Raw genomic sequence first — 27,114 nt, forward strand, 5'->3', positions numbered from 1 at the left:
ACTGCAGTGATTTCCAATTTAACCTATTTTCATTGTTCTTAAAATGTAAACGCTCACTCTTGTGTAGCTCTCAGTTAATTCAAAATAATCAACAGAGAGAAGCTTTGGCTCTCCTACTGGTAGCAACTTAATGCACAACTCGAAATCTAATATATAGGATAGATGCCTATTTAAAAAATTCAAACACATAAATTGGTAATGCTAATATAATATAATGAAGGCGGCAATGATTGTTGCAGAGAACTGATTTTCTGCATTGGCTTTCTAAAGCAGACCTTATCAATGTCTACTATTTAAAGCACAGTACTCATTTGTGTCATGATCTATGTAGAAAACATGGGATCATGGTCATAAGGTTAAGTATAAGACATTTAGAGAAGTATAAGACACCATGAGAAGTATCTGGGATTAATGATTGAAGCAGAAACTATCAGTAATAAGAACTTGCTTTTCATTTATATGTGTGCTTTCAAATCATTTGCTTATTGCCCCTCCCAAAGTACCCTCAAAGGTAGTAAATCACAACAATCAGTATGGATGAGTATTTTAATAGTGCCATTAGGTGATGAGTTCCAAGATTTTGTTATGGTGAAGTCACAGGGGTCTTGCTCTCAGGCACCTTGCGCCTTGATAACATATGTTACTTTTTTTTAGTTGTAGTTAAGTCTTGGAAACTTGCAGCAGACTACTTAATATTTGATGCATGCTGTAATTCCAATCATTATAGCATGCACATCCAATTAAAGTTTAATACTGGAAAAACTTTTAATCAATATAATAAATGGAGATGGTAAACAGTGATATTCATTTGAATAATGATGAATACCAATATTGTTCTTATTTTCCCTCTGAAGATTTCAGTTGTGTCGTGGAATTGTATGTTATACGCTGTTTTGTATTGTAATGTTCTGTAAGTAACGTGACATATCATTGTCATATCAGCTAGAAGCAACTTCACTTGGATCATCTCCGACATCTCACTACTGTTTCTTGATATCACCGTCTCCATCTCAGGAGATAGACAATCGGCTGCCATCTATTATAAACCTACTGACTCCCACAAATATCTTGAGTACACTTCTTCCCACCCTGCTTCCTCTATCCCCAATTCCTCCATTCATGCCGTATCTGCGCCCAAGATGAGGTGTTCCATACCAGGACATCTGAGATGTCCTCATTCTTTAGGGAACGGGGGTTCAACACTTCCATCATAGAGGAGGCCCCCTAGTCCTCACCTTTCACCCCATCAGTCGTCGCGTACAGCGCATAATCCTCAAACGTTTTTCTGCCACATCCAACGGGACCCAACCACTAGTCACATCTTCACTTCTCCACCCCTTTCTGCTTTCCGCAGAGACCATGCCTTCCACAACTCCCTGGTTAACTGGTCCCTTCCCGCCCTTCCCACCCCCTCCCCAGGTACTTCCCCCTGCAACCGCGTGGGGAAAATGTGACTCGCCAATCAGCAGCGAAGTCCCAATGAGGTAGAGATTGGCTGCTTCACCCGGCCTAGCCACCGTTTTTAGGGGACGTCCGGGTCAGGGGGATTTCAAGTGCATTCAACCCACTGACTCCCACAACTATCTCGACTACACTTTTTCCCACCCTGCTTCCTGCAAAGACGCTATTGCCAACTCCCAATCCCTCCATCTATGCCGTATCTGTGCCCAAGATGAGGTGTTCCATACCAGGACATCCGAGATGTACTCACTCTTTAGGGAACGGGGATCCCCTCTTCCATCATAGATGAGGCCCTCACATGTGTCTTCTTGGCACTCTGCCCTTGCACTCCACCCAGTCGCAACAGGGACAGAGTCCTCCTGGTCCTTGCCTTTCACCCCATCAGCTGTCGTACACAACACATATGTATACCTCTGACATTTTTTTACTCCTCCAACGGGATCTCACCAATAGGCACATATCTACCCCTTTCTGCCTTACACAGAGACCGTTCCCTTCGCAACTCCATGGTTAACTCCTACCTTCCCCTGCAACTGCAGGTGATGCAACACCTGTCTCTATACCTCCTCCCTCAACTCTGTCCAGGGACCCCAGCAGTCCTTTCAGGTTAGGCAGAGGTTCACTTGCACCTCCTCCAAACTCATCTGCTGCATCCGTTGTTCAAGATGTGGACTCTTATACATCGGTGAGACCAAACGTAGAATGGGCAATCATTTCGCTGAACACCTTCGCTCAGTCCGCCTGGACCTACCTGAACTGGTTGTCAAACACTTTAAATCCTCTTCCCATTCCCCACTGACCTCTCTGTCCTAGGCCTCCTCCATTGTCAGAGTGAGGCTAAATGCAAATGGGAAGAACAGTATCTCATATTTTGCTTGGGCGGCTTACTGCCTGCCATTCTGAAAGTGACCCATTTATCCCTGATCTTTGTTTCCTGTCTGCCAATCAATTTTCTATCCATGTCAGTACCATACCCCCAATACCATGTGCTCTAATTTTGCCCACTAATCACCTATGTAGAACCTTATCAAATGCTTTCTGAAAGTCCAGCTACACTACATCCACTGGCTCTCCCTTGTCCATTTTCCCAGTTACATCGTCAAAAAATTCCAGAAGATTAGTTAGATTAAGCATGATTTCCCCTTCGTAAATCCATGCTGACTTGGACCGATCCTGTTACTGCTATCCAAATGTGCCGCTATTTCAACTTTTATAATTGACTCCAGCATCGTCCCCACCACCGATGTCAGGCTAACTGGTCTACAATTCCCTGTTTTTCTCTCTCCCGCCTTTCTTAAACAGTGGGATAACATTAGCTACCCTCCAATCCACAGGAACTGATCCTGAATCTATAGAACATTGGAAAATGATCATCAATGCGTTCACGATTTCTAGCCACTTCCCTAGGATGCAGCCCATTAGGCCCTGTGGGTTTATCACCCTTCAGTCCCATCAGTCTACTCAACACCACTTTCTGCCTAATGTGAATTTCCTTCAGTTCCTCCGTCACCCTCGATCCTCTGGCCACTAGTACATCAGGGAGATTGTTTGTGTCTTCCTTAGTGAAGACGGATCCAAAGTACCTGTTCAACTCGTCTGCCATTTCCTTGTTCCCCATAATAAATTCACCTGTTTCAGTCTTCAGGGGTCTCACTTTGGTGTTAACTAATATTTTACTATCCTCCTTTATATTCTTGGCTAGCTTACCTTCGTACCTCATCTTTTCTCCCCGTATTGCCTTTTTAGTTATCTTCTGTTGCTTTTTAAAAGTTTCTCAATCCTGTGGCTTCCCACTCATCTTCGCTATTTTTTTTTCTCTTTTATTTTTAACTGTCCCTGACTTCTCTTGTCAGCCACGGTCGCCCCTTACTCCCCTTGGAATCTTTCTTCCTCTTTGGAATGAACTGATCCTGCACCTTCTGTATTATTCCCAGAAATACCTGCCATTGTTGTTCCACTGTCATCCCTGCTAGGGTATGTTTCCAGTCAACTTTGGCCAGCTCCTCCCTCATGGCTCCATAGCCCCCTTTGTTCAATTGTAATACTGACACTTCCGTTTTTCCCTTCTCCCTCTCAAATTGTATATTAAAACTTATCATTATATGGTCACTACCTCCTCATGGCTTCTTTACCTCGAGCACCCCCTACCCCAGAAGAGATCCCAGTGGTCTATAAATCTAAATCCTTGCTCCCTATACCAGCCCCCCAGCCACACATTCAGATCCCCTATCTCCCTGTTCCTGCCGTCATTAGCACGAGATGCTGGAAGCAATCCAGAGATAACCACCCTGGAAGTCCTGCTTTTCAGTCTTCTTCCTAACTCTCTAAACTCGCATTGCAGAACCTCCTTCCTCTTCTTCCCGACATCGTTTGTGCCCATGTGCAGGGACTTCAGTCTGAAGAAAGGTCTCGACCCGAAACGTCACCCATTCCTTCTCTCCAGAGATGCTGCCTGTCCCGCTGAGTTACTCCAGCTTTTTGTGTCGATCTTCGGTTTAAACCAGCATCTGCAGTTCCTTCTTATACAAAATTTCATGACTGACTTGGAGAATGAGCCCAAGTCTCACGTGGACTGTGGTAGACATAGAATGTTAAATCTACTTACTCAGCATGGAGGCAAATGGATTTACCAAGGCAGACAGATTTCCATCCCCCTGTTTCTCCTGATGTGATGAAACTTTGAGGGGTTCAGATACACTATTGAAGGGTTCTGCTCTCCATCATCAACAAAGGTGGACCTCTGTGCTACCACTTCAAATAGGTCTATTTTTGTGGTTGACCTTAACATAAATAAGATGACCAAAAAGCTACTACATTTGAAAGGTGATTCTGAGTGACTTGTCTGTTCTCTGGTCTATGAGGCAGTTCTTCTAAGTTTGCAATGTCTTATACTTGATCCAAGAATCTGTTATCGCTGTTAATATTTGCTGTGGATTTGTTCAACTATATAGCTTATTTAAAGACCCAAGCACGGTGCTATAAATCTGGTGTTGGCCTTGGCATTGGTTTATTATTGTCATGTGCACAGTGAAAAACTTTATTTTACACAAATAATATCACACATTAGTTCATCAGGTAGTGCAAAAGAGAAAATAAACAGAAGGTAGACTATAGTGTTACAGCTACAGAGAAAAAGCAAATGAATAAAATTGAATGAGCCGCAGCGAGGTAGATAGGAAGATCTGGAAATGCATCCCTATTTATTGACTGGTCCGTTTGAGAGTCTGATAATGGTGGGAAGAGGATGTCCTTGAATCTGGAGATTCCTGTTTTCAAGAGTTTGTATTTTGTGCTCAATTGGAGTGGAGAGAAGAGAGAATGATAGGATGTGAGTGGTCTTTGACTATGTTGGCTGCTTTCCCGAGACAGGAAGAAGTATACACGGAAGGTGATTTTGGTAGGAGGGGGAGGTTTGAGGTGGAGGTTGGTTTTGTGTGATTGACTGGGCTGCGTTCATAACTCTACAATTTCCTGCTGTCTTGGGCAGAGCATTTGCCGCACTGAGCTAGAATACATTTGGATAGGATATTTCCTGTGATGCTTCTGTACAAATTGGTAAGACTCTTTGGAAACATGCTGAATTTCCATCGCTTTCTGAGGAAATAGAATCATTGGTGTAGTTTCTTGCCCAAAGCGTAAACGTGATTGGACCAAGGCAAATTGTTGGTGGTATTCACACCAGGAACTTGAAGCTCTTGACCATCTCTCCTGCAGCACCATTACAGACTGGGGTATGTAAGCCCCCAGCTACCTGAAGCCGATGACCAATTTCTTCATTTTGCTGATATCACCAGCTTACCAGACTCATGAAGTACTTCATGATGTTGGACGTCGGAGCCACCAAATGGTAGTCTTCAAGACATGTTATTTTGCTTTTCTTTGGCATTGGGGTGATAGCAGTCATCTTAAAGTTGGTGCACATAGGCATGAGAAAAATGTTTTTCACATTTTCTGAAGGACGCTGGACATTCTGGTGGGTTTTTCGAACAAGAAATAGGTTAAGTTGTCATAATGCTGATTTTTTTTGTTCATTCCTTTGAAATTTAATTAATTAACTAATTTTGCAATCGCCAGTATTTTGTGGTGTGATCTTGATTCACTGATTTGGTTTAGCTTTGTACTTGTGTCCCTCAAGTTACCACTTTGCACTGTCCCTCTAAAGTTACCATTTTGCACTTTTAAGGGCATCTGAAATAGGAGTGGGAACAGACTGTCTTGCACCGCAAGCCTGCTCCACCATTCATCAAGATCAAGGCTGATCATGCACTGCAACATTATTTCCTTCACCATCACCATGTCTCTATACATTGTCGGAACGATGACTGAAACTTCTTTGCATAAGCCCCAGCCCTTCTTTGCATAAAATTATAAATATTGCTCCCTATATGAAAAAAAAATCTTAATCTGAATCCAAAATCTTTGATCTTTTATTTTAAGATCATGACCCCAGTTCTTAATTCCAACCAGAGAGCAACCTCCCCACATTAAGTCCATTGTGCCTCCTTTCAACCTTGAGGTCTTTCTTTTTTTTTCCAATCATACTCCACAGAATAGAGGCCAAGTCCATTCAATCTCACCTTACCATCACCAGAGCCAGTTTGTTGGTTCTTTGGTGTTTTCTATGGCTATGCTTTTCTGTTCTGCACCTCAAACTAAATAACTTGATATTCTCACAAAATATAACCATTTTCCCACTCACCCAACATCAACAGTGTTTATAGTTTTTTTTTAAATATTGAATCACTCACTTTTAATAAGGTGCATTCAAGTAAAAGCTACTAAATATATTCTAATGGTGTATACAAAGCAAATTTTCTGGCACAATTTAGCTTTGATGGAGGATGTTGATTTATTAGGTTGTTATGATGGAGCTTTGTCAAAAGTCATAGAGCATAAAAATGGCCCCTTCAGCTTATTGAGCTATGCCAACCAAGCACCCATGTACACATATCCCATTTTATTCTCCCCGCATTCACCTCCATCTCTTGAGATTTTACAGCTCACACGGGGAAATTTTCATTGGTCATTTAACTTATCAATCTACACACCTTTGGCGTGGGAAAGTAAAATGAAGCTCCCGAGGGAGACCTGTGGCTTTCTTAGGAGAAAGTGCAAACTCAACACAGATTGCACCAGAGGCCAGACTTGAACCCTGCTCGCTAGAGCGATGAGGCAACTGTGCCACTATACAGCCTGGCAACGATCAACTTTTTTCCCCACATTTTTATAAAATGTCAATGTTGCATTGTCCATAAGGAGAAATGGAAGATTTTTTAAACTGAATTGATTTGTTAAAAATCCTATTGAATTGCGCCAACGATTTATGATGAGTTATCACAGGCTTGCATTTGAACATTGTATTGTGGGTTAAACACCTGGATCTTACTGTCATGTGGATCAGATGGATATTGTAAGTCACAGCCATCAAATTTATTATTATACGTTCAATTATTTCAATAAGTTTTTACTGCAATGATATCTTGTCCACTGTACAGAGACAAATACAAAGTCTTGGACAGCATGGAGAAAGGTCCAAGGTATAGTAGAAGTGTCTCACAGCATGTCAGAAAAAAGTGATTTATGCTTGTAATTATTATGACAATTGTTTGCAAGAAATGTATTTTATTTAAATATGGCTTCATATAATGCAGCATTATATTCTTGTGCATGTGTTTTTGATACGGTTTTGTCATTTAAAAAACAAGTAATTGCAGTGCTTTATTGGTTTGTTGCTTTATTTAGTAAAGCTCACTGATTCTATTATGCTGACTTGAAAATTATTTGGGTGTTTTTAGATGTACCCATATATTTTGATTGCCAAGTGTGTGTATTTTTGTATTTTGTGAAAATATTTTGGACCTATATTAATTGTGCATGGTTGTGTGCTTAATGCTCATAGTTTAGAGCAAATTTTTCTTTGCTTTTTGGAAATTGGTTATCAAGGGTGTACATTGTTGTTTGCACTGTGTTGTGTTTGCCAGTTTTACTCAAATCGAAGTAATGTACATCCCTAAGATTTTTTAAAACATACAAAAATGTTTTATCTGGCATGAAGAACTTTATCTTAAAAGATTAACAATGCGATCAAATGTATTTTCTATGGTTCCTAATGCGCAACAATAAATTACAGTATTTTACTTTATGAAAATAGTACCCATCTTGAAATAAGTCGGCTGTAAAGTAGAAATATTAGCATTCAATACATTGCACAAAATTGCATGCAGCACTTGCCTGGTGTATCATGCTGATATGAATGTTTATGAAGGCCAACTTTAATTCTGTAATCCTCCCTTCACAAAACTCCATTCTTCCACAATTTTTGTTTTTAAAAGTAGTACTTTTACGATACTGTTACATTCAATAGTGTTTTCCAAAGTAACACTTGTCAAACTCATGGGTGTCATGGTGATCACCTTGGGCAAATTTCACCTTACTTTCTGGAAACTTCACAACAAGACGAGCATGATTTTGACACATGGCTTGTATTGTTTTAACTGGAGCATCTTCATTGTAAACGTAAAACCTATACGCCTCTCGGCTCAGCTAAAGGTGCAATTCTTGGATAATTGCGTGGTCGGATCTGATTGTAGAAGATTGTTTAAGAATTGTTTATCAAATCTGAATGTAGCATTTTTAAGTGGAGAAGGCTGTTTAAGAACTTTGGAATGGCAAGGTATGTTGAAGTCTGTACCCTGTAATAACATAATATTGCAATATTGTAACCAGATTATTATCATTTGATCCAATAAATTTAGATTTATTTTGGGATATCCAAACAAATCAATCTAACATATTGAAATTAAAAATGATCTTGCAGATCTCATTTTAAGCTGTTACGGGGTATACCGTTGGAACAAGTTAACTACTGATTAAATAAATGAAACAAAAAATATTTTTAGATCCTGCATTTGCCCTAATAATGAATGTTTTCCTTCAGTCGAATTCAAAGTTAAAGCTAGTGCGGAGCCTGGCTGTGTGTGACGAGTCCTCTCCTCCGCCCACAGCTGATGTTCCACAGGAGAATCAGGTAAAATGCATCAGTGCATTGAATAAGTAAAAACCTTGGTCTGCAGTAACGACTTTTGCAAATTCAGATTTGTAATTTTTTTATTATTACTTTAAAGTGGTTGAATATTTTGTTTAATACTAACTGGTGTAGAAATTAAAATTACAAATAGCTATGTCATAGCCAATGCTACTTTTTTTAAACATAAGTTTATTTGGTTGTAAAACTATAAAAAGTCCCCAAAAAAGAGAAATTGAAGAAGAATGGATATTGGGTAATTTTTTCAGTACATTTTAATGGACCTCTTTATAACGGATTTTGGTTTATATCGGACTCGGCTACCAACGACAGCCCATGCTGCCCCGTCTTCCTGGCGTTTACACCACTAACTGCCCACACCACTGCATGCTCCACCTCCCCCGCCGTTTACAGTACAGGATAACCGTGCCACCCCTGGCTTGCACTGCCTCCCCTGTCATGCAGAACGGCAGCACACCGCCGGCCCGCACAGCTTCCTCGGCTACTTCCAGGTTGCATCTGCTGCCACACCACTGCCCATTACCTGCACACAGGCTACCTGACTCCCCGATTTGCACTTCTCCCCCAGCAGACGGGGGCTGTCAACTGACGTGGATTTCAAGCCCAGTTCCTGACCAAGAGTCTGAAGAAGGGTCTCAACCCAAATTGTCACCTATTCATGTTCTCCAGTGATGCTGCCTGACCTGCTGAGTTACTCCAGCACTTTGTGTCCTTTTTTGTATTAACCTGCATCTGCAGTTGTTTGTTTCTACTACTTATACTATGCTAATATCTTAATTGGTTACAGCAGACAATTTGCAAAAACAACCTCCATGCCTGTGGTCCATTATAACGAGGGTTTACTAGTGTATTCTACTAGCAATAGAAAAGTGTGCATTTTGTTAGCTAGTAATTAAAAACATTGTATGGGATTGCATAATTTAAATCTCCATCAAAAAATCACAATTGAAGTTTAATTTTACTGTAACATTGTCACAGCCTACCCTTGAAAGAAATTGTAAAACAGCTTTTAATTTGCAAGTTCGTAGTGAGTAATCAAAAAATTAAGTGCTGTTATGTGAAATATCATTGAACTTTGAAATGATCCAGAAGACTGAGGAGAAAAAGACAAAAGCGACGTGGTTAATTAAATGGAACTTGAGTTATTTTGGCTGGTAATTCACCAATATTGGATTGTGTATTTACCATATGCCACAGAACTAATTTTGAAAAATATTTTAGACTTAAGTGTCTTTTTATCTCTATGGCATACTGATCTGTACATTTGTACATTAAGATTATAAATGTGATGTATCTGGTTGTTGGTCTCCGTTGTTTGAATTATTTTGCATTTAAATCATAGCGATGGTGTCTTTGAAAGGAATGTCATTATTTCAATATTTAATGAAGGCTAATATTTTTATAGATGAGAGATTTATTAAGCTTTGAATGAAGCTGCATTTGATGTGTTTTGTTTAGATGGGACAATAAAGCCCTGGAAAGAGTTGTGTATTCGTGGAAAATAAAGGAAAAAAAATCTGAGAATGGGTAATCTGATCTATGCAGATTGAAATTGGAATGACTTGGAGATTTGTTTTAGTATTATACTCTGATGTTTATTTTTCTCACAGATGTTCCTGTAAAAAGTTGCATTTTTGTTCAGGGTTTAATTCAAGTTGCATAGCATTCAGTATTGCACTGGTCAGCCAGGATTCCTGACAGTTTGTGTGATAGTACTTGGGAGAATATTCCTAGAGTAACACACTGCAAATATTTAATATAAAAATATGCTATTAAATCTGGTGACATGACTAGGCTGATCAACTGATTTAACTCGACTACTACATTCCTGGAAGTCTTGGCCTTGTTTTTGTATTAAAGTGATGATTTCACGACTTACAGTTTAGATATCCTAAAGATTGTCATGCTATTGTTTATTTGACTTTCCTGAGAGATCCAGGTGAAGTGTGATATTTTGCACATCAAAAAATTAACCTTGCACCTGTTGCTGGGCAGTCAACTGAATAGTCCATCCTTGGCCAACTGTTCCATTTCCAAACCTTCAATAGGTGTATGATCTATTTCCAGTCTTTTCTGGGCTTTTATTCCAGTACTTAATTTCCAATAATAAGACAATCGAAATAGTGCAATGACGATATTAGCATGGTTAAACAAGAATTTGCCAGTTTTGCAAAGCTGTTAAAAAATGCAGCAGAGAAGATAGTGATATTAAAAAATATGTTATAACATGAAAATTTGGACTTTGCGTGAGCAGTGATAATGAATGAATGAATTAATGTTTATAGGCCAAGTGTTCACATACAAAGAATTTGCCTTGGTGCTCTGCCTGCAAGTGACAACATGACATACAGTGACAGTTAGGAATGGCACATAAAACATTAATAATAAAACATTATTGATTAAACTTATAAATTAAATAAAATACCAGACCAAAAGGAGGCTATAGATTTTTGGTTATTGAGTAGAGCTACTACTCGTGGGGAAAAAGCTGTTTATTATATCTGGCTGTGGCAGCTTTGACAGTCCAGAGTCGCCTTCCAGAGGGAAGTGATTCAAAGAGTTTGTGGCCAGGGTGAGAGGGGTCAGAGATGATCTTACCCGCTCACTGCCTGGCCCTTGCAGTGTACAGTTCATCAATGGAGGGAAGGTTGCAGCCAATAACCTTCTCAGCTGATCGGACGATTTGCTGCAGCCTCCGGATGTCGTGCTTGGTGGCTGAGCCAAACCAGACCATGATGGAGAAGGTGAGCACAGACTCTACGATGGCCGTATAGAATTAGACCATCATTGCCTGTGACAGATTGTGCTTCCTCAACTGCCGTAGGAAGTACATCCTCTGTTGTACCTTTTTGACTGTGGAGTCAATGGTGCCCCCCCCCCCCCCCCCCACTGCCCCCCCCCCCCCCCCCCCCCCCCCATTTAAGGTCCTTGGAGATGGTGGTTCCCAGGAACTTAAAGCACTCCACAGATGTGACTGTGGTGTTGTTGCTGGTGAATGGGGCGAAGGGAGGGGGAGCTCTCCTAAAGTCTACAATCAATTCCACTGTCTTATGAGCATTGAGCTCCAGGTTGTTGCGATGGCACCAGGACGCCAGCTGTGTCACTTCCTGTCTGTAGGCAGATTCCTCCACATCCTGGATCAGACCAATCAGGGTTGTGTCATCCGCAAACGTGAGAAGCTTGACAGAGGAGTCAGTGGAGGTGCAGTCATTGGTGTAGAGGAGAGTGGAGATTACGCAGCCTTGCGGAGCTCCTATGCTGAGGGTTTGCGGGTCCGAGATGTGCTTTCCCAGCCTCATAGGCTGCTTCCTGTCTGTCAGAAAGCTGGTGATCCACCGACAGAGGGGTTCAGGCACAGTCACCTCGGAAGACAAGCCTTTCAAGAGTCTTCATGACTACAGAGGTCAGTGCGACAGGTCTGTAGTCATTAAGACCAGTAATCCTTGCCTTTTGGGTACAGGGACAATAGTGGAGACTTTGAAACAAGCAGGGACACTACAGCTTTGCAGGGACTGGTTGAAAATGTCTGTATGGACCAGTGCCAGTTGTTCGGCACAGAGCTTGAGAGTAGAGGGGGAAACATTGTCCGGTCCTGGAGATTTCTGGCTTTTCTGTCTTCTGAACAGCCTCTCTCCACCTTTATTTTTATTGTTAATGATGGAGAAGTGATGTGGTACAGCACGGAGTGGGTGGGTAGTGGACGTGACCGCAATCTTTTGCAGTCAGGCTGTAATTGGGTGTTAAGTGGTGATTGGAGAGGGGTGGGTGGGAAAGGGTCCAGTCTTTTCAGACTGGAGTCTTGCTTTAAGTAGGTGTGAAGTGGTGATTGGGGAGGTAGGGTCTGGCTGTGTTTGTTGGGGAGGGGGGGGAGCGGGGGCACCAGGGTTACGTTTCTGCTTGTCAAACCTGCAGTAGAACTCATTCAGGTCGTTGGTCAGCTGATGATTGTCCAAAGAGTGGGGGCTTTCCTCTTATGCCTGGTGATTTCTTGCAAGCCCTTCCAAACTGAAGAAGAGTCACTAGCTGAGAACTTGCTCCTCAACTTCTCAGAGTACCTTTCCTTGGCAGCTCTGATTCCTCTTCTCAGCTTGTAGTTTGCCTGCCTGTGGAGGTCTGCATCCCCGCTCCTGTAGGCTTCCTCTTTAGACTGTCGGAGCTGTCTGAGTTCTGCAGTAAACCAGGGCCAGTATGAATACTTCATGTCATGTCAACATTTCTTTCTCTACCATTTTTGTATGGGGATAGATGGAAACTTTGGAGACAAAATGAAGAAAGAAAGAGCTACAGGAGATGTAGATAGGAGGGAAAGGAACACAGTTTGCCAGGCAAAACGCTAGAGATTTTGAGACAGATGAACAATAAATTATGTGTTAAGATATCTTGAACACTGTTAGGCTTCGAAGCATTGAAAGCTTTTGTGCAATAAGTGGATGTACTGTTGGAGAAGACTGGCCATTTGGCTTCATTAGTTAGTAAGGCAAGGGACAGATTATATAGTGTAAATACAATAAACAACTGGCCATAAAAAATAATATCAGAATGCAATCAACTTAAGTGACAATATGAACATGTGATGAGAAACAGACAAGAAAATAATGAAGGTAACATGAGGGCAAGAGTGTCTCCATTTCAAAATAAAGAAAAGACAGAGAGGAACCCTGAACAAGATAAAAATACTAACAATATAACCATGAATACTGGCAGGAGCAATCACAGAGCAATTTCTGAATAGACGCATCTATCTCCGGAAAATGTCCAAAGGGCTTGTTTCCATGCTGTATTTCTCTATAATTGGTTCAATTCACTGACTGCATGTCTTCCATCATGGCACTCACTGTGTTCCAAACTGCCACAGTCTAAAATGGAGACACAAAATCATGACTTAACACAGAACCTATCCGCCCTGCCTTGTTCAGTTTGTCATGCCATAGTGCGGCTTGCATAGGTTCCACACAGGACAAGATCTGGGCATGGCCAATGTCCACTTCTGAGGTCTTTGCAACAATCTTTACAATAATTATGGCAAAGCACAAAGTATGTTCCATGTTGTTGATAACTGCCTACTGATTATGTATATGGGATATACTGAAAATGCGATCGGATAGTTTGATGAGATGATTACGCTCACTGATGAGTTGACTTAAATAGGGAACTAGAGAATGATATCGGCGAAGGCAAATATGACAAGGGTAAAACAGCGAAAATATATTTTCTGTAAAACTTTGTGTTTTTAGCCTTTTTTTGTTAGACGTCGAATTTTGTGATCCACCTAGCACATTTTTATTTTTGATCGTACTTCAGCATTTGGCATACATGAAAAGTAAAAACTGCAAATGTATTTTCTCTGTCACTGGCAGAGTGGATCAGTGGCATACCATACAGGGCATCTGCCAAGTATTGAGGTCAGTTAGGGAAAATTGTTGAAATATTTCATCAGAAATAACGTTGGACACCAGTACTGTTAAAAAACTCTAAACACCATACTAAATATGTTGAATACATCTTTCTTCTAATTTTTTAACAGCAACAATTTTTGTTTTTACACAGGATAAAATTCAACTGCAATTAACACAAACATTTGATAAGGAAGAGCAACTTGCGAATGATGAAGCTGAAAAGGAAGAGTGCACAGACAAACCAGAAAAAACACCTAAAAAAATGTTATCAAGAGGTTTACACTGCTTTTTAATTCACAAAAATAATTAGAGATTTTAGGTCCCTGCTGAATAATTTGAATGAATTGCAATTCTCATCTCTTTTAAACAGATTCCAGCCAAGAATATACAGATTCCACTGGAATTGATCTGCATGAATTTTTAGTAAATACTTTGAAAAATAATCCCAGGTATATATTAAAATTAACGTTGATTGTTGTAAAAAATGCAATATTTTAATGTATACTCTGCTGATCATTTAGTTGTTTTTTACAGTCTGAAGTTTTTTACCAAGAGCAAAACAATTATTATTATTACTCACTCAGGGCAGTTTAACCATCCAAATACCTGTTCACTTGCCCTACTATTCAATTTTTGATCAATAATTGACAGCAATAACTATTCTAAGACTTTTATGCTGGGATCATTCATGATTCACCTGATACTTCCATTCCTGGTGCAGCTTAAATGGAGACAGAACAATGATGTTAATGCGTTATTTGCACGAGGTAAACTGAGTACACAAATCCTAAATGTTAATCCACTTATTACATCCAGATTACATGATAGATAATCGAAGGTAGACAAAAATGCTGGAGAAACTCAGCGGGTGAGGCAGCATCTATGTAGCAATGGGGGGGGGGGGAAGAAGAAAGGAAGAGGCGGAGACAGTGGGCTGTGGGAGAGCTGGGAAGGGGAGGGAAAGGAGGAAGAAAGCAAGGATTACCTGAAATTAGAGGTCAATCTTCATAACGCTGGGGTGTAAACTACCCAAGCAAAATATGAGGTGCTGCTCCTCCGATTTGCGGTGGGACTCTGGCCATGGAGGAGGCCCAGGACAGAAAGGTCGGATACGGAATGGGAAGGGGACTGAGCCACCGGGAGATCGGGTTCGTTAATGCGAACTGTGGGGAGGTGTTGGGCGAAGCGATTGCCAAGCCTGCGCTTGGTCTCACTGATGTATAACAATAGACACCTAGAGCAGCGGATGCAATAGATGAGGTCGGAGGAGGTGCAGATAAACCTCTGCCTCACCTGGAAAGACTGCTTGGGTCCTTGGATGGAGTCGAGGGGGGAGGTTAAGTGACAGGTGTACCATTTCCTGCAGTTGCAAGGGAAAGTGCCAGGGGAGGAGGTGGTTTGGGTGGGAAGGGACAAATTGACCAGGGAGTTGCGGAGGGAGCGGTCTCTGCGGAAAGCCGAAAGGGGTGGAGATGGAAAGATGTGGCCAGTGGTGGGATCTCGTTGGAGGATTATCTGTTGTATGGGGCGGCTGGTAGGGTGAAGGAGAGGACAGGGGGGGTCTCTGTCCTTGTTGCGAGTGGGGGGATTGGGAGTGAGAGCGGAGCTATGGGATATAGAAGAGACCCTGGTGAGAGCCTCATCTATAGTCGAAGAGGAGAACCCCCGTTCCCTAAAGAATGAGGACGTCTCCGATGCCCTAGTTTGGAACACCTGCAGATGCGGCGCAGACAGAGGAATTGGGAGTAGGGGATAGAGTCCTTACAGGAAGCAGGGTGGGAAGAAGTGTAGTCCAGATAGCCATGGGAGTTAGGGTTTGTAGAAGATATCGGTCAGTAGTCGCTTACCTGCGATGGTGAGGTCAAGAAACGGTAGGGAGATATTGGAATGGTCCAGGTGAATTTGAGTGCCGGTTGGAAGTTAGTGGTGAAATGGATGAAGTCAGTGAGTTCTGCATGGGTGCAGGAGGTAGCACCAATGCAGTCGTCAATGTAGCGGAGGTAGAGTTCCGGGATAGGGCCACGGTAAGCCTCGGACAAGGATTGTTCGATGTACCCTACAGGCATAGCTGGGGCCCATGCGCTTGCCCATAGCTATGCCTTGGATTTGGAGGAAATGGGAGGAGTCAAAGGAAAAGTTGTTGAGGGTAAGGACCAGCTCTGCTAGGCGGAGGAGCGTATCATTAGACGTGGATTGGTTGGTTCTGCGGTCGAGGAAGAAACGGAGGACTCTAAGACCCTCCTGGTGGGGATGGAGGTGTAGCGTGACTGGACATCCATGGTGAAGATGAGGGAATGGGAGCCTGGAAAACGGAAGCCATGGAGGTGACGAAGAGCATATGAGGTGTCTTGGACATAAGTATGGAGGGATTTGACCAGAGGGGATAGGATGGAGTCGAGGTTGTGACTTGGGGATCAAATTTATTTTTGATCTAATGTCAGTTATTAAGTTTATCTTCTCAGTTAGTTACAGGAATGGTATGTCCCCATCATTCTACCTAGCCAAGACAGAAGTATGACTTTTGCATCACCTGTTTTCTCATTCCTGGAAACATCATTTCTAAAGGTGGATACATAGATGAGATGGCAACCCATTGCCAACAAAATTGATTTAGCCTTGAGTCCCACAAGAAAATTGCAGCTGCTAGAATACTAATGTTGATTGTTCCTCAAAGCAGGGTGAGGGCTCTTTTTAAGCTTCTTTTCTGTAATTTTGGCTAATTTTTCAATGACCAATTCATCATTCGACTGCTGAGGACATTTCTATATTTTCATAAATTTAAGCACACTCTCTCGTTATCAGTGTAGATTAAGAATTTTTTGATCGATTAATAAGAATTTAAAAAGGCATATGATTTTTTTTTTAAAACAAATTATCAGTAGTCTTTGACTGTTTCTTAAGCTTTGAACTCTGGATCACAAACCGCAATTGGAAAATATGTATTAATCTCGTTAATAAGTGCACAATGGACACGTAATGAACAGGAACTTCTCTATCAAATAGAACTAGTATAAATGGCTCCCTAAGAATAAAGAACTTTGCCCATCTCAAATAATTTAATAACAACTTAAAGAAGTATCCCCAAAATGTTTTTTTTGTACTATTGAGTCAATGCCTTCATTTTTTGTACTGTAGCCAAGCAAAAGTCTAACTTGGAAGTCAAACTATGTGTATGTATAAAGTTGATCCATGTATTGAAAAAACAAATTGTTTTGATTTGAAGTAACTGACAACGTTGCAAAGGTGCCCAATAATCATATCATATACTGCATGCCGCCGCCCCCCCCCCCCCCCGCAAATACGCGATGGGGAACAGACCCAATGGGTCTGCAATTCGTGTGGTGTGTTTGTTTAGCATAACTACATCTTCTCGAAAAAACGACGAGCTAACGGTAAACTTTTTACATATTCCGGTAGAGATTTCTCCTGTGGAGCCCAAAATCTACTTATCTGAAAATTTCAGCCTTTATTACTCAACTTATTACTGAAAATGTTTAAAAATACTTTTAATTTAAAATAGTTTTTACTTTAAAATGATTCATCACAGCTTCCAACATACTTTGATACAAAGTTGCAAGACTAACATTGGCAGGAACACTGAACTTTTCAGGTCAATGACATCGCACAGCAAGTGCACCCGACATTTGCAACAATGTTGCCATCATAGCTCCTGGCAGGACAGAAGGGGGAGGGTCAATTGGTATTGCAATTGGGGATTGGGATTTTTTTTTCAGCTCCAGTGGTGGGGGAGGCTCACGAGCTATGATCTTTGCTGAGGAGTGCTCGAATCTTACCTTTGGCAACGGATTGAGTTGGAGGACCACGCCTCCCGTGGGGGCTACGGGTTGGGGACGGGTGCATTGGGGGAGTAGACCCAATGGGTCTGCACTTGGCCTAGTAACTATTAAAAGTCTGATCGTGTGTGTGTGTCGTCACCCCCCACCTCTCCCTCCTCCCCCGACGTCTCCCCCCCCCCCCCCGTTATTCAAAAGACGCAGCCCTCTCACACCCCCACCTCTCCCTCCCCCCCACCTCTCCCTCCTTCCCTCCCTCTCCCTCCTCCCCCCACCTCTCCCTGCTCCAACCACCTCTCCCTCCTCCACCCACTTCTCCGTCCTCCCCCCACCTCTCCCTCATCCCCCACCTCTCCCTCCTCCCCCCACCTCTCCCTCCCCCCCCGTTATTCAAAAGACGCTCGGGGGTCGCTTTCACTCGGCTCCTCTGACGGCTCCTCTCTCTTCCCCCCGGCCTCTCTTCCACCCCCCTCCGGCCTCTCTTCCACCCCCGCCCCTCTCTCCCCCCCTCTCTACCCACCTCTCTCTCCCCCTCTCTGTCTCTGCCTCTCTGTCTCTCTGCCCCCCCCCTCTCTACCCCCCCCCCCCCCCACCTCTCCCTCTCGAGACGCGCCTGCGAGTTGGGAGCTATGTGTGAGTGGATAGGGTGGGGATGGGGTAAAAGGAGCGAATGATGAATATAATATCAAGGGGGGTGGTTAGTGTGTGTGTGTGTGGGGGGGGGGGTGGTTACTGTGTGTGTATGGGGGAGGGGGTAGTTAGTATTTGTGTGGTGCCGCAGGCCATTCCCCCCCCCCCCCCAGCAACTGTGCGTTGAGGGGACGGGACCCAACGGGTCCCACTTGGTCTAGTGCCTTATAATTCTGTGAACGAATGGGCAGCAGAGAGAGGGACTAAATTAAGTGGAAGTTAAAATATTTGCACAGGCAAAATGGAATAGCCTCGCCCCATGCTGTAATTTTTTTCTAATGGGACATTCGTGATACATCTGGGAGCTCCCTTCACAACAACCAGCTATTAAAATGAATGAATGATGAATAAATTCTTGCTTTAACTTTGAAAAATATTTTTCCTTCAAAACTTTAGCCTTCATGTCAGTTGACAGTTGTGTATTCTGGGTTTTTTTTTGTTAAAAGCACCCAGTCCTTATTAAGCTATCATTGTTGCATAGCTCTTTCACTGATCAAAAATAATGAAATTTCAACTATTTCTCCTGACGTCACAGCAGGCCATTGCAACTGTATTGGGACTGAAAGTACGAGCATATTGTCATTAAAATCTAATGTTGCTGGAGATGCACATGAGCGGTCCAATTGGAATAGTGGTCCGTTTCATCCCTGTTCTTCACAAAAACCTGCTGCTAATAGGGAAAGTCAAGACTGTGTTATTTTCTTTTCAGCACAGATAATTTTTACTCTCTTTGCCTGACAGCAAATTGCATGTTCAAGACTATGCTCTGTCTTTGAGCTTTTTTTAGCCTTGAATTTGTCTTGCATGCTTGAAATCCATTAAAAAATAATTGTGATTGTATCTTAGGACAGCGCCCTTAAGGAACTAAATAACAAAATACAAAGTAGCATCATCTGTAAAGTTGGCCAATCCCTTTATTCAAGTCATTAATATACAACGTGAAGAGAAGCGGCCCCAGCACCAACCCTTGCGGAACTCCACCAGTCACTGCCAGCCAACCTGTAAGAGTGCCTTTTATTGCAACTCTTTGCCATACATCCAACCCGCTATCCATGCTAATATCTTCCCTTTAATACCATGGGCTCTCGCCTACCCTAGCAGCCTGACGTGCGGCACCTTATCGAAAGCCTTCTGAAAATTTAGGTAAACAACATCTACAGCCTCCCATCTGTCTGTCCTGCTTGTAACTTCCTCAAAGAGTTCCTGCAGATTCGTCAGGCAAGATCTTCCCTTCACAAAACCATGCGGACCGGCCTATCCTGAACTTCAGTAACCTCAGTTTTTATAATTGATTCTAAAATCTTACCAACCACCGAAGTCAGGCTAACCTGCCTATAGTTTCTGCTCTTCTGCTTTGCTCCCTTCTTGTACAGCTGGGTGATATTTGCAATTTTCCGATCTTCAGGAATTCTAGTGATTCTTGAAATATTTCAACTAATTCAATTCAACCACAATCTCTGAGGCCGCCTCCTTCAGACCCTGGGGTGCAGTCCATCTCCTTCCTTCTCCTGCAATCCCACCCCAGATCTTCCCAAAGTCTTTACTTAGTTCTGCACTTATTTACTTAACGGATGATACCTAGAATTTTGTACTTTCTTGTCTTTCCACAATGACATTTTGATTCTTTTTACACATATTCCTAAACAGTGTTAAGGTTATCTGCTGATCTCTATTCCATCCAAGTCTGTGCACCATCCAGCAATGGCCTCTTGGCTATTGTGGGAAGAAAGGCTCTCCTCATTTGTCATGCAATTAGTGTTCGCTAAGCACAGACTTGGAACTTGAATTCAGCAACACCATCAAAGCCAAGTGATAAACGTGTCATTCACCTCAGAGTCCTTGAATAGCATAGCACAGAAAGCAATTGTATGGCCTTTGAAGTATGCACAAGTTCTTTAGAAGTGCTGTCTAGTTGATCTCAGTTCACAACCTGTCTTAAGGCACTTAAGCAAATGTGAATTTGTAAATTTATTGTTCACTTTTGCAAAATTAGTATATGCACGTGGATATTGATTAGTTAAAATACCTGTATCTGAATAGAAATAACTCCAGGCCCATTGAAGTGCACCATGCAATCTGAACATCTTGAATATCAAGGTATAAAAATAGCGATAAAGTTTAACACATTTTCCTTGATCTCTCTCGCCCCAAATTATATTTATGAATCACTTTGAGATGCAGAATCCCCAAATTGCCTCTCCAAAAGAATAGATGCTCTATCTTCAAAAATCTTTTGTATGCAGCTTTGTTCTTTTGTAGAGCTACAATTGGTGATGCCAAGTTGATTTAAATGTTTATTTGTGGCTTTTAGAAATTAATGCATGCCAGGTAACTGTTAAATGAATAGACTAATACTTGGGTCCTTGTAAATTAAGCAATAGATGTATGTATTGTACTGTGCACAACAGTGTTTACTTTACTAATGTTAACCTGGTAGATGGTTGAAAGTAACACTGATTTCCATCTGTAAGCAATTTAAATTATGTTGTTTTGAGTTTACATAAGTTTTGAGTGTTGGAACAAACATATGTGACATATTAATATTTCTGAATTGCTATCTTGTTTTCCAGGGATAGAATGATGTTGCTGAAGTTAGAGCAAGAAATTCTGGATTTTATCAGTAATAACAAGTAAGATCAATAATGAATGCATCAGCTCAGTAAATATGTTTGGCTTGTATATTGTCATAAGCAGTATCATTCTTTTCCTTTTCAGTATTCAATATAGGAAGTTTCCCCCTATGACCTCCTATCACAGGATGTTGTTGCACAGAGTGGCTGCATACTTTGGCTTGGATCATAATGTTGACCAAACAGGAAAAGCTGTGATTGTAAACAAAACTAGTAACACAAGAATGTAAGTGGTTTAACTTTTGATAATTATTGTTAATATTCTACTTTATAACTTTATCTGGGTATTACTTCCTCATGAGAGGTGGCTTCAAATGAGATGAGTGTAGTGTGTTGCTGTTTAGTTTAGAGATACAGCATGTAAACAGGCTCTTCAGCCCCTGCGACCATCGATCATGTGTTCACACTAGTTCTATGTTATCCCACTTTCCCATCCATTACCTACACACCCGGGACAATTATTAGAGGCCAATTATTTTACAAACCCACACATCTTTAGGATGTGGGGGAAACCTGACCACCTGCAGGAAACTCACTCGAGCACAAGGAGAATGCACAAGCTCCACACAGACAGCACACGAGGTCAGGATCCAACCCAGCTCTCAAGTGTTATGAAGCAGCTCTCGCAGCTGTGTCGCTTTAGCAGCACCCATATATTAAAAGTCTTTAACATAGAGATATCCCAATGTAATTTGAAGGCTTATTTAAAGATTGACATTCAACTCAAGTTATGCATTGTATGCATAAGTAATGAAAATATTTCTAGCGGTGTGGACTGTACATAAGAGGGGAGAATTAAAAATGGTAGATACACCTTTGGAAAGAGTTGCTTTGTTGGACTTGGACATTGGTCTCTTGACAGTGCAGCAAAAGGATTGAGACTGCATGAAATGAATCTGAAGTAAAGAGTGATCAACAGGTTGGGGTTATGGTGATAAATGGGTTTTTAGAAATGGGAACTGATTATTTTGGAATCTTAATCGTGGGATGTCAATTGCCTGCTGGTTAAATTCTGACACGCTGAATGGGAACCTAATGGGCTGCACGGTCTGGGGGCAGCATGGTGTGAGAGCAGAAAGGCAGGATATAGAGGAGATGCTGATGTGGACTGAGTCAACCACAGTGGGTGTAAGCTGTGTTTCCTTGAAAACCCACACTATGATGGAGTGTGTGCAAGGTTCACATAGACTGCACCTGAGGTCATGATTGAACCCGGATCTCTGACACTGAAGCAGCAGCTTTATCAGCTGCCCATTGTGCCATGCTAGTACTAAATATATTCACCAAAATTTCAGAATAATGATTTGGGTGGCCCTGTGTGCTTAGTTATTATCTCCCAAAAACCCTGGTTTGGATCTAAATGATGGAGTGAAACCTTCATAAAAAGGGACTTAACACTAATGTTAAAAACTGCCACTAAATTAATAGCAATTCGATCAAATCCAGTAGGAATGTGATGGTTGGAGATGATCAAATATTTCTGCCAAATGTTAATGTTGACCACCAAAATCAGGAAAGTGTTCTTTGTCATTAATATCACTTAGAAAATATGTATTTTATGTTTCTGTTTGGTTTGGAGTCTTCCATTATTCAATTTGTTCCTTGCAGACCTGATCAGAAGTTTTGTGAACATATAAAAGATGAGACAGTTGATGATTTTCAGAAGAGGTATATTCTTAAACGAGATAACTCGAGCATTGATAAAGATGATAACCAAGTAAGTGTCCAATTAGTCAGCAATCTTTGATTACAGTTCAGTTGAAGCAGAGGCTGTTGAACGGGTTCCTAAGTTGAGCTTTTTTTGGGGGGGATCTCTGGAGCAGAATTTAATAATTTAATATAACTGGAAAGTTTGAATACTTGATGTGTGGAACAAAATAGTTTCATTAAAATAATATTTAAAATAATATAAATTATATATATATATATAGTTTTGCAACAAAATGTAGGGCTTTTTAAAAGAATATATGACCAGACCACAGCTCCTTAAATTCTATCTATAGAATGACCATACCAATAAATCATGGCTCATGAAAACATATATATTTTTGTGGTACTTATTGAAAGTTTCACCTCCAGGTTACAAGAATATAGTTACACAATTTCTGTTAAATATAGTTTAATTCAAATAGCCACAAGGCACATTTGATTTATAGGTGGCATCCAATGAGTCCTGGATTCTATAACATTTAATTCAGTTGAATGCGTGCCATAATCTTGTCAACATTCATTGCATCTATGATTAATAGAATAATTTTAGCAAAATATTAACATTTTTTTCTTGTCACTTATTTATAATGTATCACATGTATTTTGCGTTAAGTTCTATATGGCCACTACAGTAAGCATTATTTGACACTTATATGGAAAAGATATTTGAAAGAAATTGCACTTTGCATTAGAAAGAGTTGAATTTAACATGATGGCAGATGTTCATGTATGAAACATAATTTGCATGTATTTCATTGCAATGTCCTCAAGTGATAACATAATATTGTTTAGATACAAAACTGGTTTAAAAAAACATTAGGTTGTGTTTCACATGTGAAAATGTTATTTTAAGTGAATGAGAACCAGGTAATTGATCATTTTAAAGTTTGGTTGCATAGTTCGGTTTCAGTTCAAGCCATGAATGATCACTCAGAATTTTTAATCTGTTCTCTTAACCAAGCGATTGCTCATGGGCATAATTGGAATGCTTCACAGTTTGAAAAAAATCAGAATAGAATTAAGTATTAAACGGTAATTTCTCTGAATGAATCAGCTACCAGTTCAGTGGAATTTTATGGCACAATCAGGAAAACATCTGGAATTAAGTAAAAGTGGAAGCACAAACTGCCTTAGGAGAATGAAATGTACAATGAAAAAGACTTAGAAAATACTTATTTGGAAGGAGAGTGCAGCAGTGATTACGACCAAAAAGCGCTTTCAAATTTGTTTTTAAAAAAAAAGATATTATTTTGGTATTGTTAAATCTTCAATTAAATTCATTTTTACTTTGAAGTATTTCAATCTCCTAAGAAGACGATTTGTTCAAAATTTCCAGATACGTATCAGATTGCGGCATGATAGAAGAAGCAAATCAATAGAGGAGAGGGAAGAGGAATATCAGCGGGTCAGAGATAGGATATTTTCTCAAGATGTAAGTATAGAGTGAGAAAGGAGAAAAGTAAAATTTGGTTTTAAACTGGACATTACTAGCTATATGTGAGTAGCTGAAAAATCTAGAAAGTATTGGACTTGATTGACTCAGTTCTGGAGATTTTAGAGTATGTGATACATCAGTTAATTGAAAGGTAGATTCAATCACAAAGTCTGTATTTGGTTTTCTATATAGGATGCTGTCCCATCTACCTAGGTAAATACAAACAGTTCATTTCACTGTTTGTTGAAACTCTTGAAATAAATTTTAAATGATTTTCAGTGTGAGCAGGTGGTACATATTAGAGTAGGATACAGAAATTTGAGCTATATTTTATATGCAACCTATTTTGCTCATAAGCAAAACATTTCAGTTACAGAAACAATAAGAAATTGCAATTGTATGATGCACTTATGGGGACATCTGACAGATCTTTGCAATGCTCATAATTTTGGGGGTTTTTTTGAGTTAGGGGCACAATTCAGATGATCTGCAGTATTATGAAATGTTGTTTTTTGCCAGTTGGAAACATTGTTATTAATGTGTGGTAAATGAAAGGGAAAAGAATGCCTATGGCGGTGCTTGGATGTGAAGTACAAGAAATGGAAAAGTAAATAATGCTTCTGAGATGGCATATCGGACTAAAATCCTAGACTCCTTTAAAACTGAATTTTCAGTGTATCATTTTTTAAATTTTACTCTTTGGAACTCGAGGCTGGAAAAAAACTCGATGGCATTCATTGGATAGTCCCCAAAGTTCAACAATCACAATGCTAGATATTGTTATTTTCTTTGTATTTGGAGTATTTGGATGCATTAATTTTGATTACGGCAATTCAGAAAAAAACGTTTATAAATTATTACATGGAAATTTATCTTGGAGCAAGTGTAGTCAAAGTAAACGCTGAAAGAACAAAAGGACTCCATTGGTGCACTTATGGCAGCTTCCCCCGAAAACACTTCAGGATACCAAACTGTGTCAGGAAAGCAATTTGAGTAAAAATAAGTGTAGGGATTCTTAAAATCATGTACACATATTATCTGTCTGCTGTTCTTTAATGTGAATGTTCCTCGCATCTTGGCTGTTCACAGCTCCACTGTTGTAACATTTGCATAAAACAAGAATCTAAATAAATGGAATGATTGATTTTATTAGAATCAAGATTTTTTTTAAATAAGCTGATTTTTTTTAAACCTGGATCGCTTTTACAAGAAGATCTACAGGTTTTTTGTTTCTGTTTTCTGAGCTTCATGCAGAATTCTACAGGCAGATTGTCCACCTGAGCTCAGTAAGAAGTTAACAATGACAGAATTTTTTTCAGGTTTGTGATTGCGTAAAGGCACGCCTTTTGCAGTGTTCTGAAGAAGTTGCTACCTTCACATTTGTTCCATATAAAAATTTAAACACTCTAAAAGGGAGTGTAAAAAATATGATTTTTCCTGACCGTGATCTTATATTGGATGTCGTTATACCCTGGGTTTTTGTCTTTCTGACATGTTAGGATTTATTGATTTATTTAGAGAAACCTTCAAATAGCTTCTCAGCGCCATAATAACAATTATAAAATTGTATGCATTCAGCAACATTGTTTATACTGTGATAATTAGTAACTGATTTTATTAGCAACAGATACATTTTTTGTATTAATGGTTGTTTTTGCTTATATCAAGATGTTGTTTCAAATTTGTTTGGTGCAATAAAATTCCTAAAATAGAAAGGACACTGCCTGTAAAAAAAAAACTTTTTTTTAAACTATTTACCATATTTCATGATGTTTGTGGAAAATTGTGAATGAAATACAGTTTATATCCTTGGTACCAAAGAATGGTTCTTTTTAAATTAAAACGGAATAGCATAAAGTGATTGTTAATAGGTTGATTTTGTGATCTTTTTGATTAGCATTAAAAAAAATTGTTTTCTCTTTCAGTTGTCATTTTCCCAGGATAATTACTTTACTGATAAAAGGTTAGTGCAATTTGGAAAGACCACTTAAATTATTTGTTATACATGTTATTTGGCATTGAATTGTGAAATGTTCTGTTAATGTTTACAGATCTCCCGAAGAAGAAGCTGCTAACAGCACCCAACAAAGACGTCAGATATTTAGGTACAGAAGAGGTTGTTCAAATAAAAATAAACTGTATCCTGTAGATACTGATGATTTTATTCATTCTTTAATTTGTGATTTGATGGAAAATGAAAGTTGGGTTTCTTTTGTACCTTTCTTCAGAGGAAATAAGGATGGCACAGGGAGATCCTCCAATAGTTGGCAGAGCAGTACTGAAAATGAACATAAGTGGTCAGAGCCACGTCCGTGGAGTAGTACAGATTCGGATAGCTCCAACCGCAACCTGAAACCTGCGATGACGAAAGCTAGCAGCTTCAGTGGAATTTCTGTATTGGCAAGAGGTGATAGCTCTGGTAGCAGCAAAAGTACAGGCAGGCTTTCAAAAACAGGTACATTCCTCTTGTGTGCAGCTGTACACCATAACAGTAAAGTACTGGTTTGGCAAATGCTGGCTTTCAGAGAGTCAATCCAATTTTCCCATTTCTCACCACAATTTAAATTTATTTAGTTTTTATAAGCTTTTCTGTTTCTCCTTTCCTATTGCTGCTGACTCTTGCGCTCATCTTTTTCAGTATTTCACCTGTTTGGCCGTTAATCATGCTGAGCCCACAGATCGAGTGCTCGCATATTAGTTGATAGAAGTGCTGCAGCTGAGTCCAGAGCTTTGCAGCTTGAGTCACTGCACACTTCATAGCTGAAAACTGATTTTTTTTTTGCGTTTCTGAGTTCATGCTGATCCAATAGTAGTCTGTCAATATTGCTTTGACTGAGGTGAGCACTTCTTCCAAGCAGTTCAAAGATAAGTCTGGAGATTTCACCAGGCAATGTATTTATTAAAATACTACTGCAAAATCAGTAAAGCAATAAAAGAAAATATACCATTTGAC

General features: G+C 40.3%; 1 protein-coding gene across 14 annotated transcripts in view; it reads left to right on the forward strand.

Moving 5' to 3' along the window:
- The window catches only part of r3hdm1 (R3H domain containing 1), a 212,127-nt gene that overhangs the window by 74,976 nt on the left and 110,037 nt on the right, over positions 1–27,114 (forward strand). For 7 of the 14 annotated variants that reach the window (XM_033024663.1, XM_033024670.1, XM_033024672.1 and 4 more), the window contains 11 exons: positions 6,957–6,998; positions 8,399–8,488; positions 14,054–14,177; positions 14,273–14,351; positions 20,957–21,016; positions 21,102–21,242; positions 22,625–22,733; positions 24,063–24,158; positions 26,087–26,124; positions 26,213–26,266; positions 26,390–26,616. In XM_033024663.1, coding sequence (XP_032880554.1) covers positions 6,957–6,998; positions 8,399–8,488; positions 14,054–14,177; positions 14,273–14,351; positions 20,957–21,016; positions 21,102–21,242; positions 22,625–22,733; positions 24,063–24,158; positions 26,087–26,124; positions 26,213–26,266; positions 26,390–26,616 — 1,060 coding nt within the window. The remainder of the gene's footprint in view (positions 1–6,956; positions 6,999–8,398; positions 8,489–14,053; positions 14,178–14,272; positions 14,352–20,956; positions 21,017–21,101; positions 21,243–22,624; positions 22,734–24,062; positions 24,159–26,086; positions 26,125–26,212; positions 26,267–26,389; positions 26,617–27,114) is intronic. The other 7 variants (XM_033024671.1, XM_033024677.1, XM_033024676.1 and 4 more) reach the window with 4 other exon arrangements.

Source organism: Amblyraja radiata, chromosome 7 (assembly GCF_010909765.2).
Source record: "Amblyraja radiata isolate CabotCenter1 chromosome 7, sAmbRad1.1.pri, whole genome shotgun sequence".
NCBI classification, from domain to species: Eukaryota; Metazoa; Chordata; class Chondrichthyes; order Rajiformes; family Rajidae; genus Amblyraja; species Amblyraja radiata.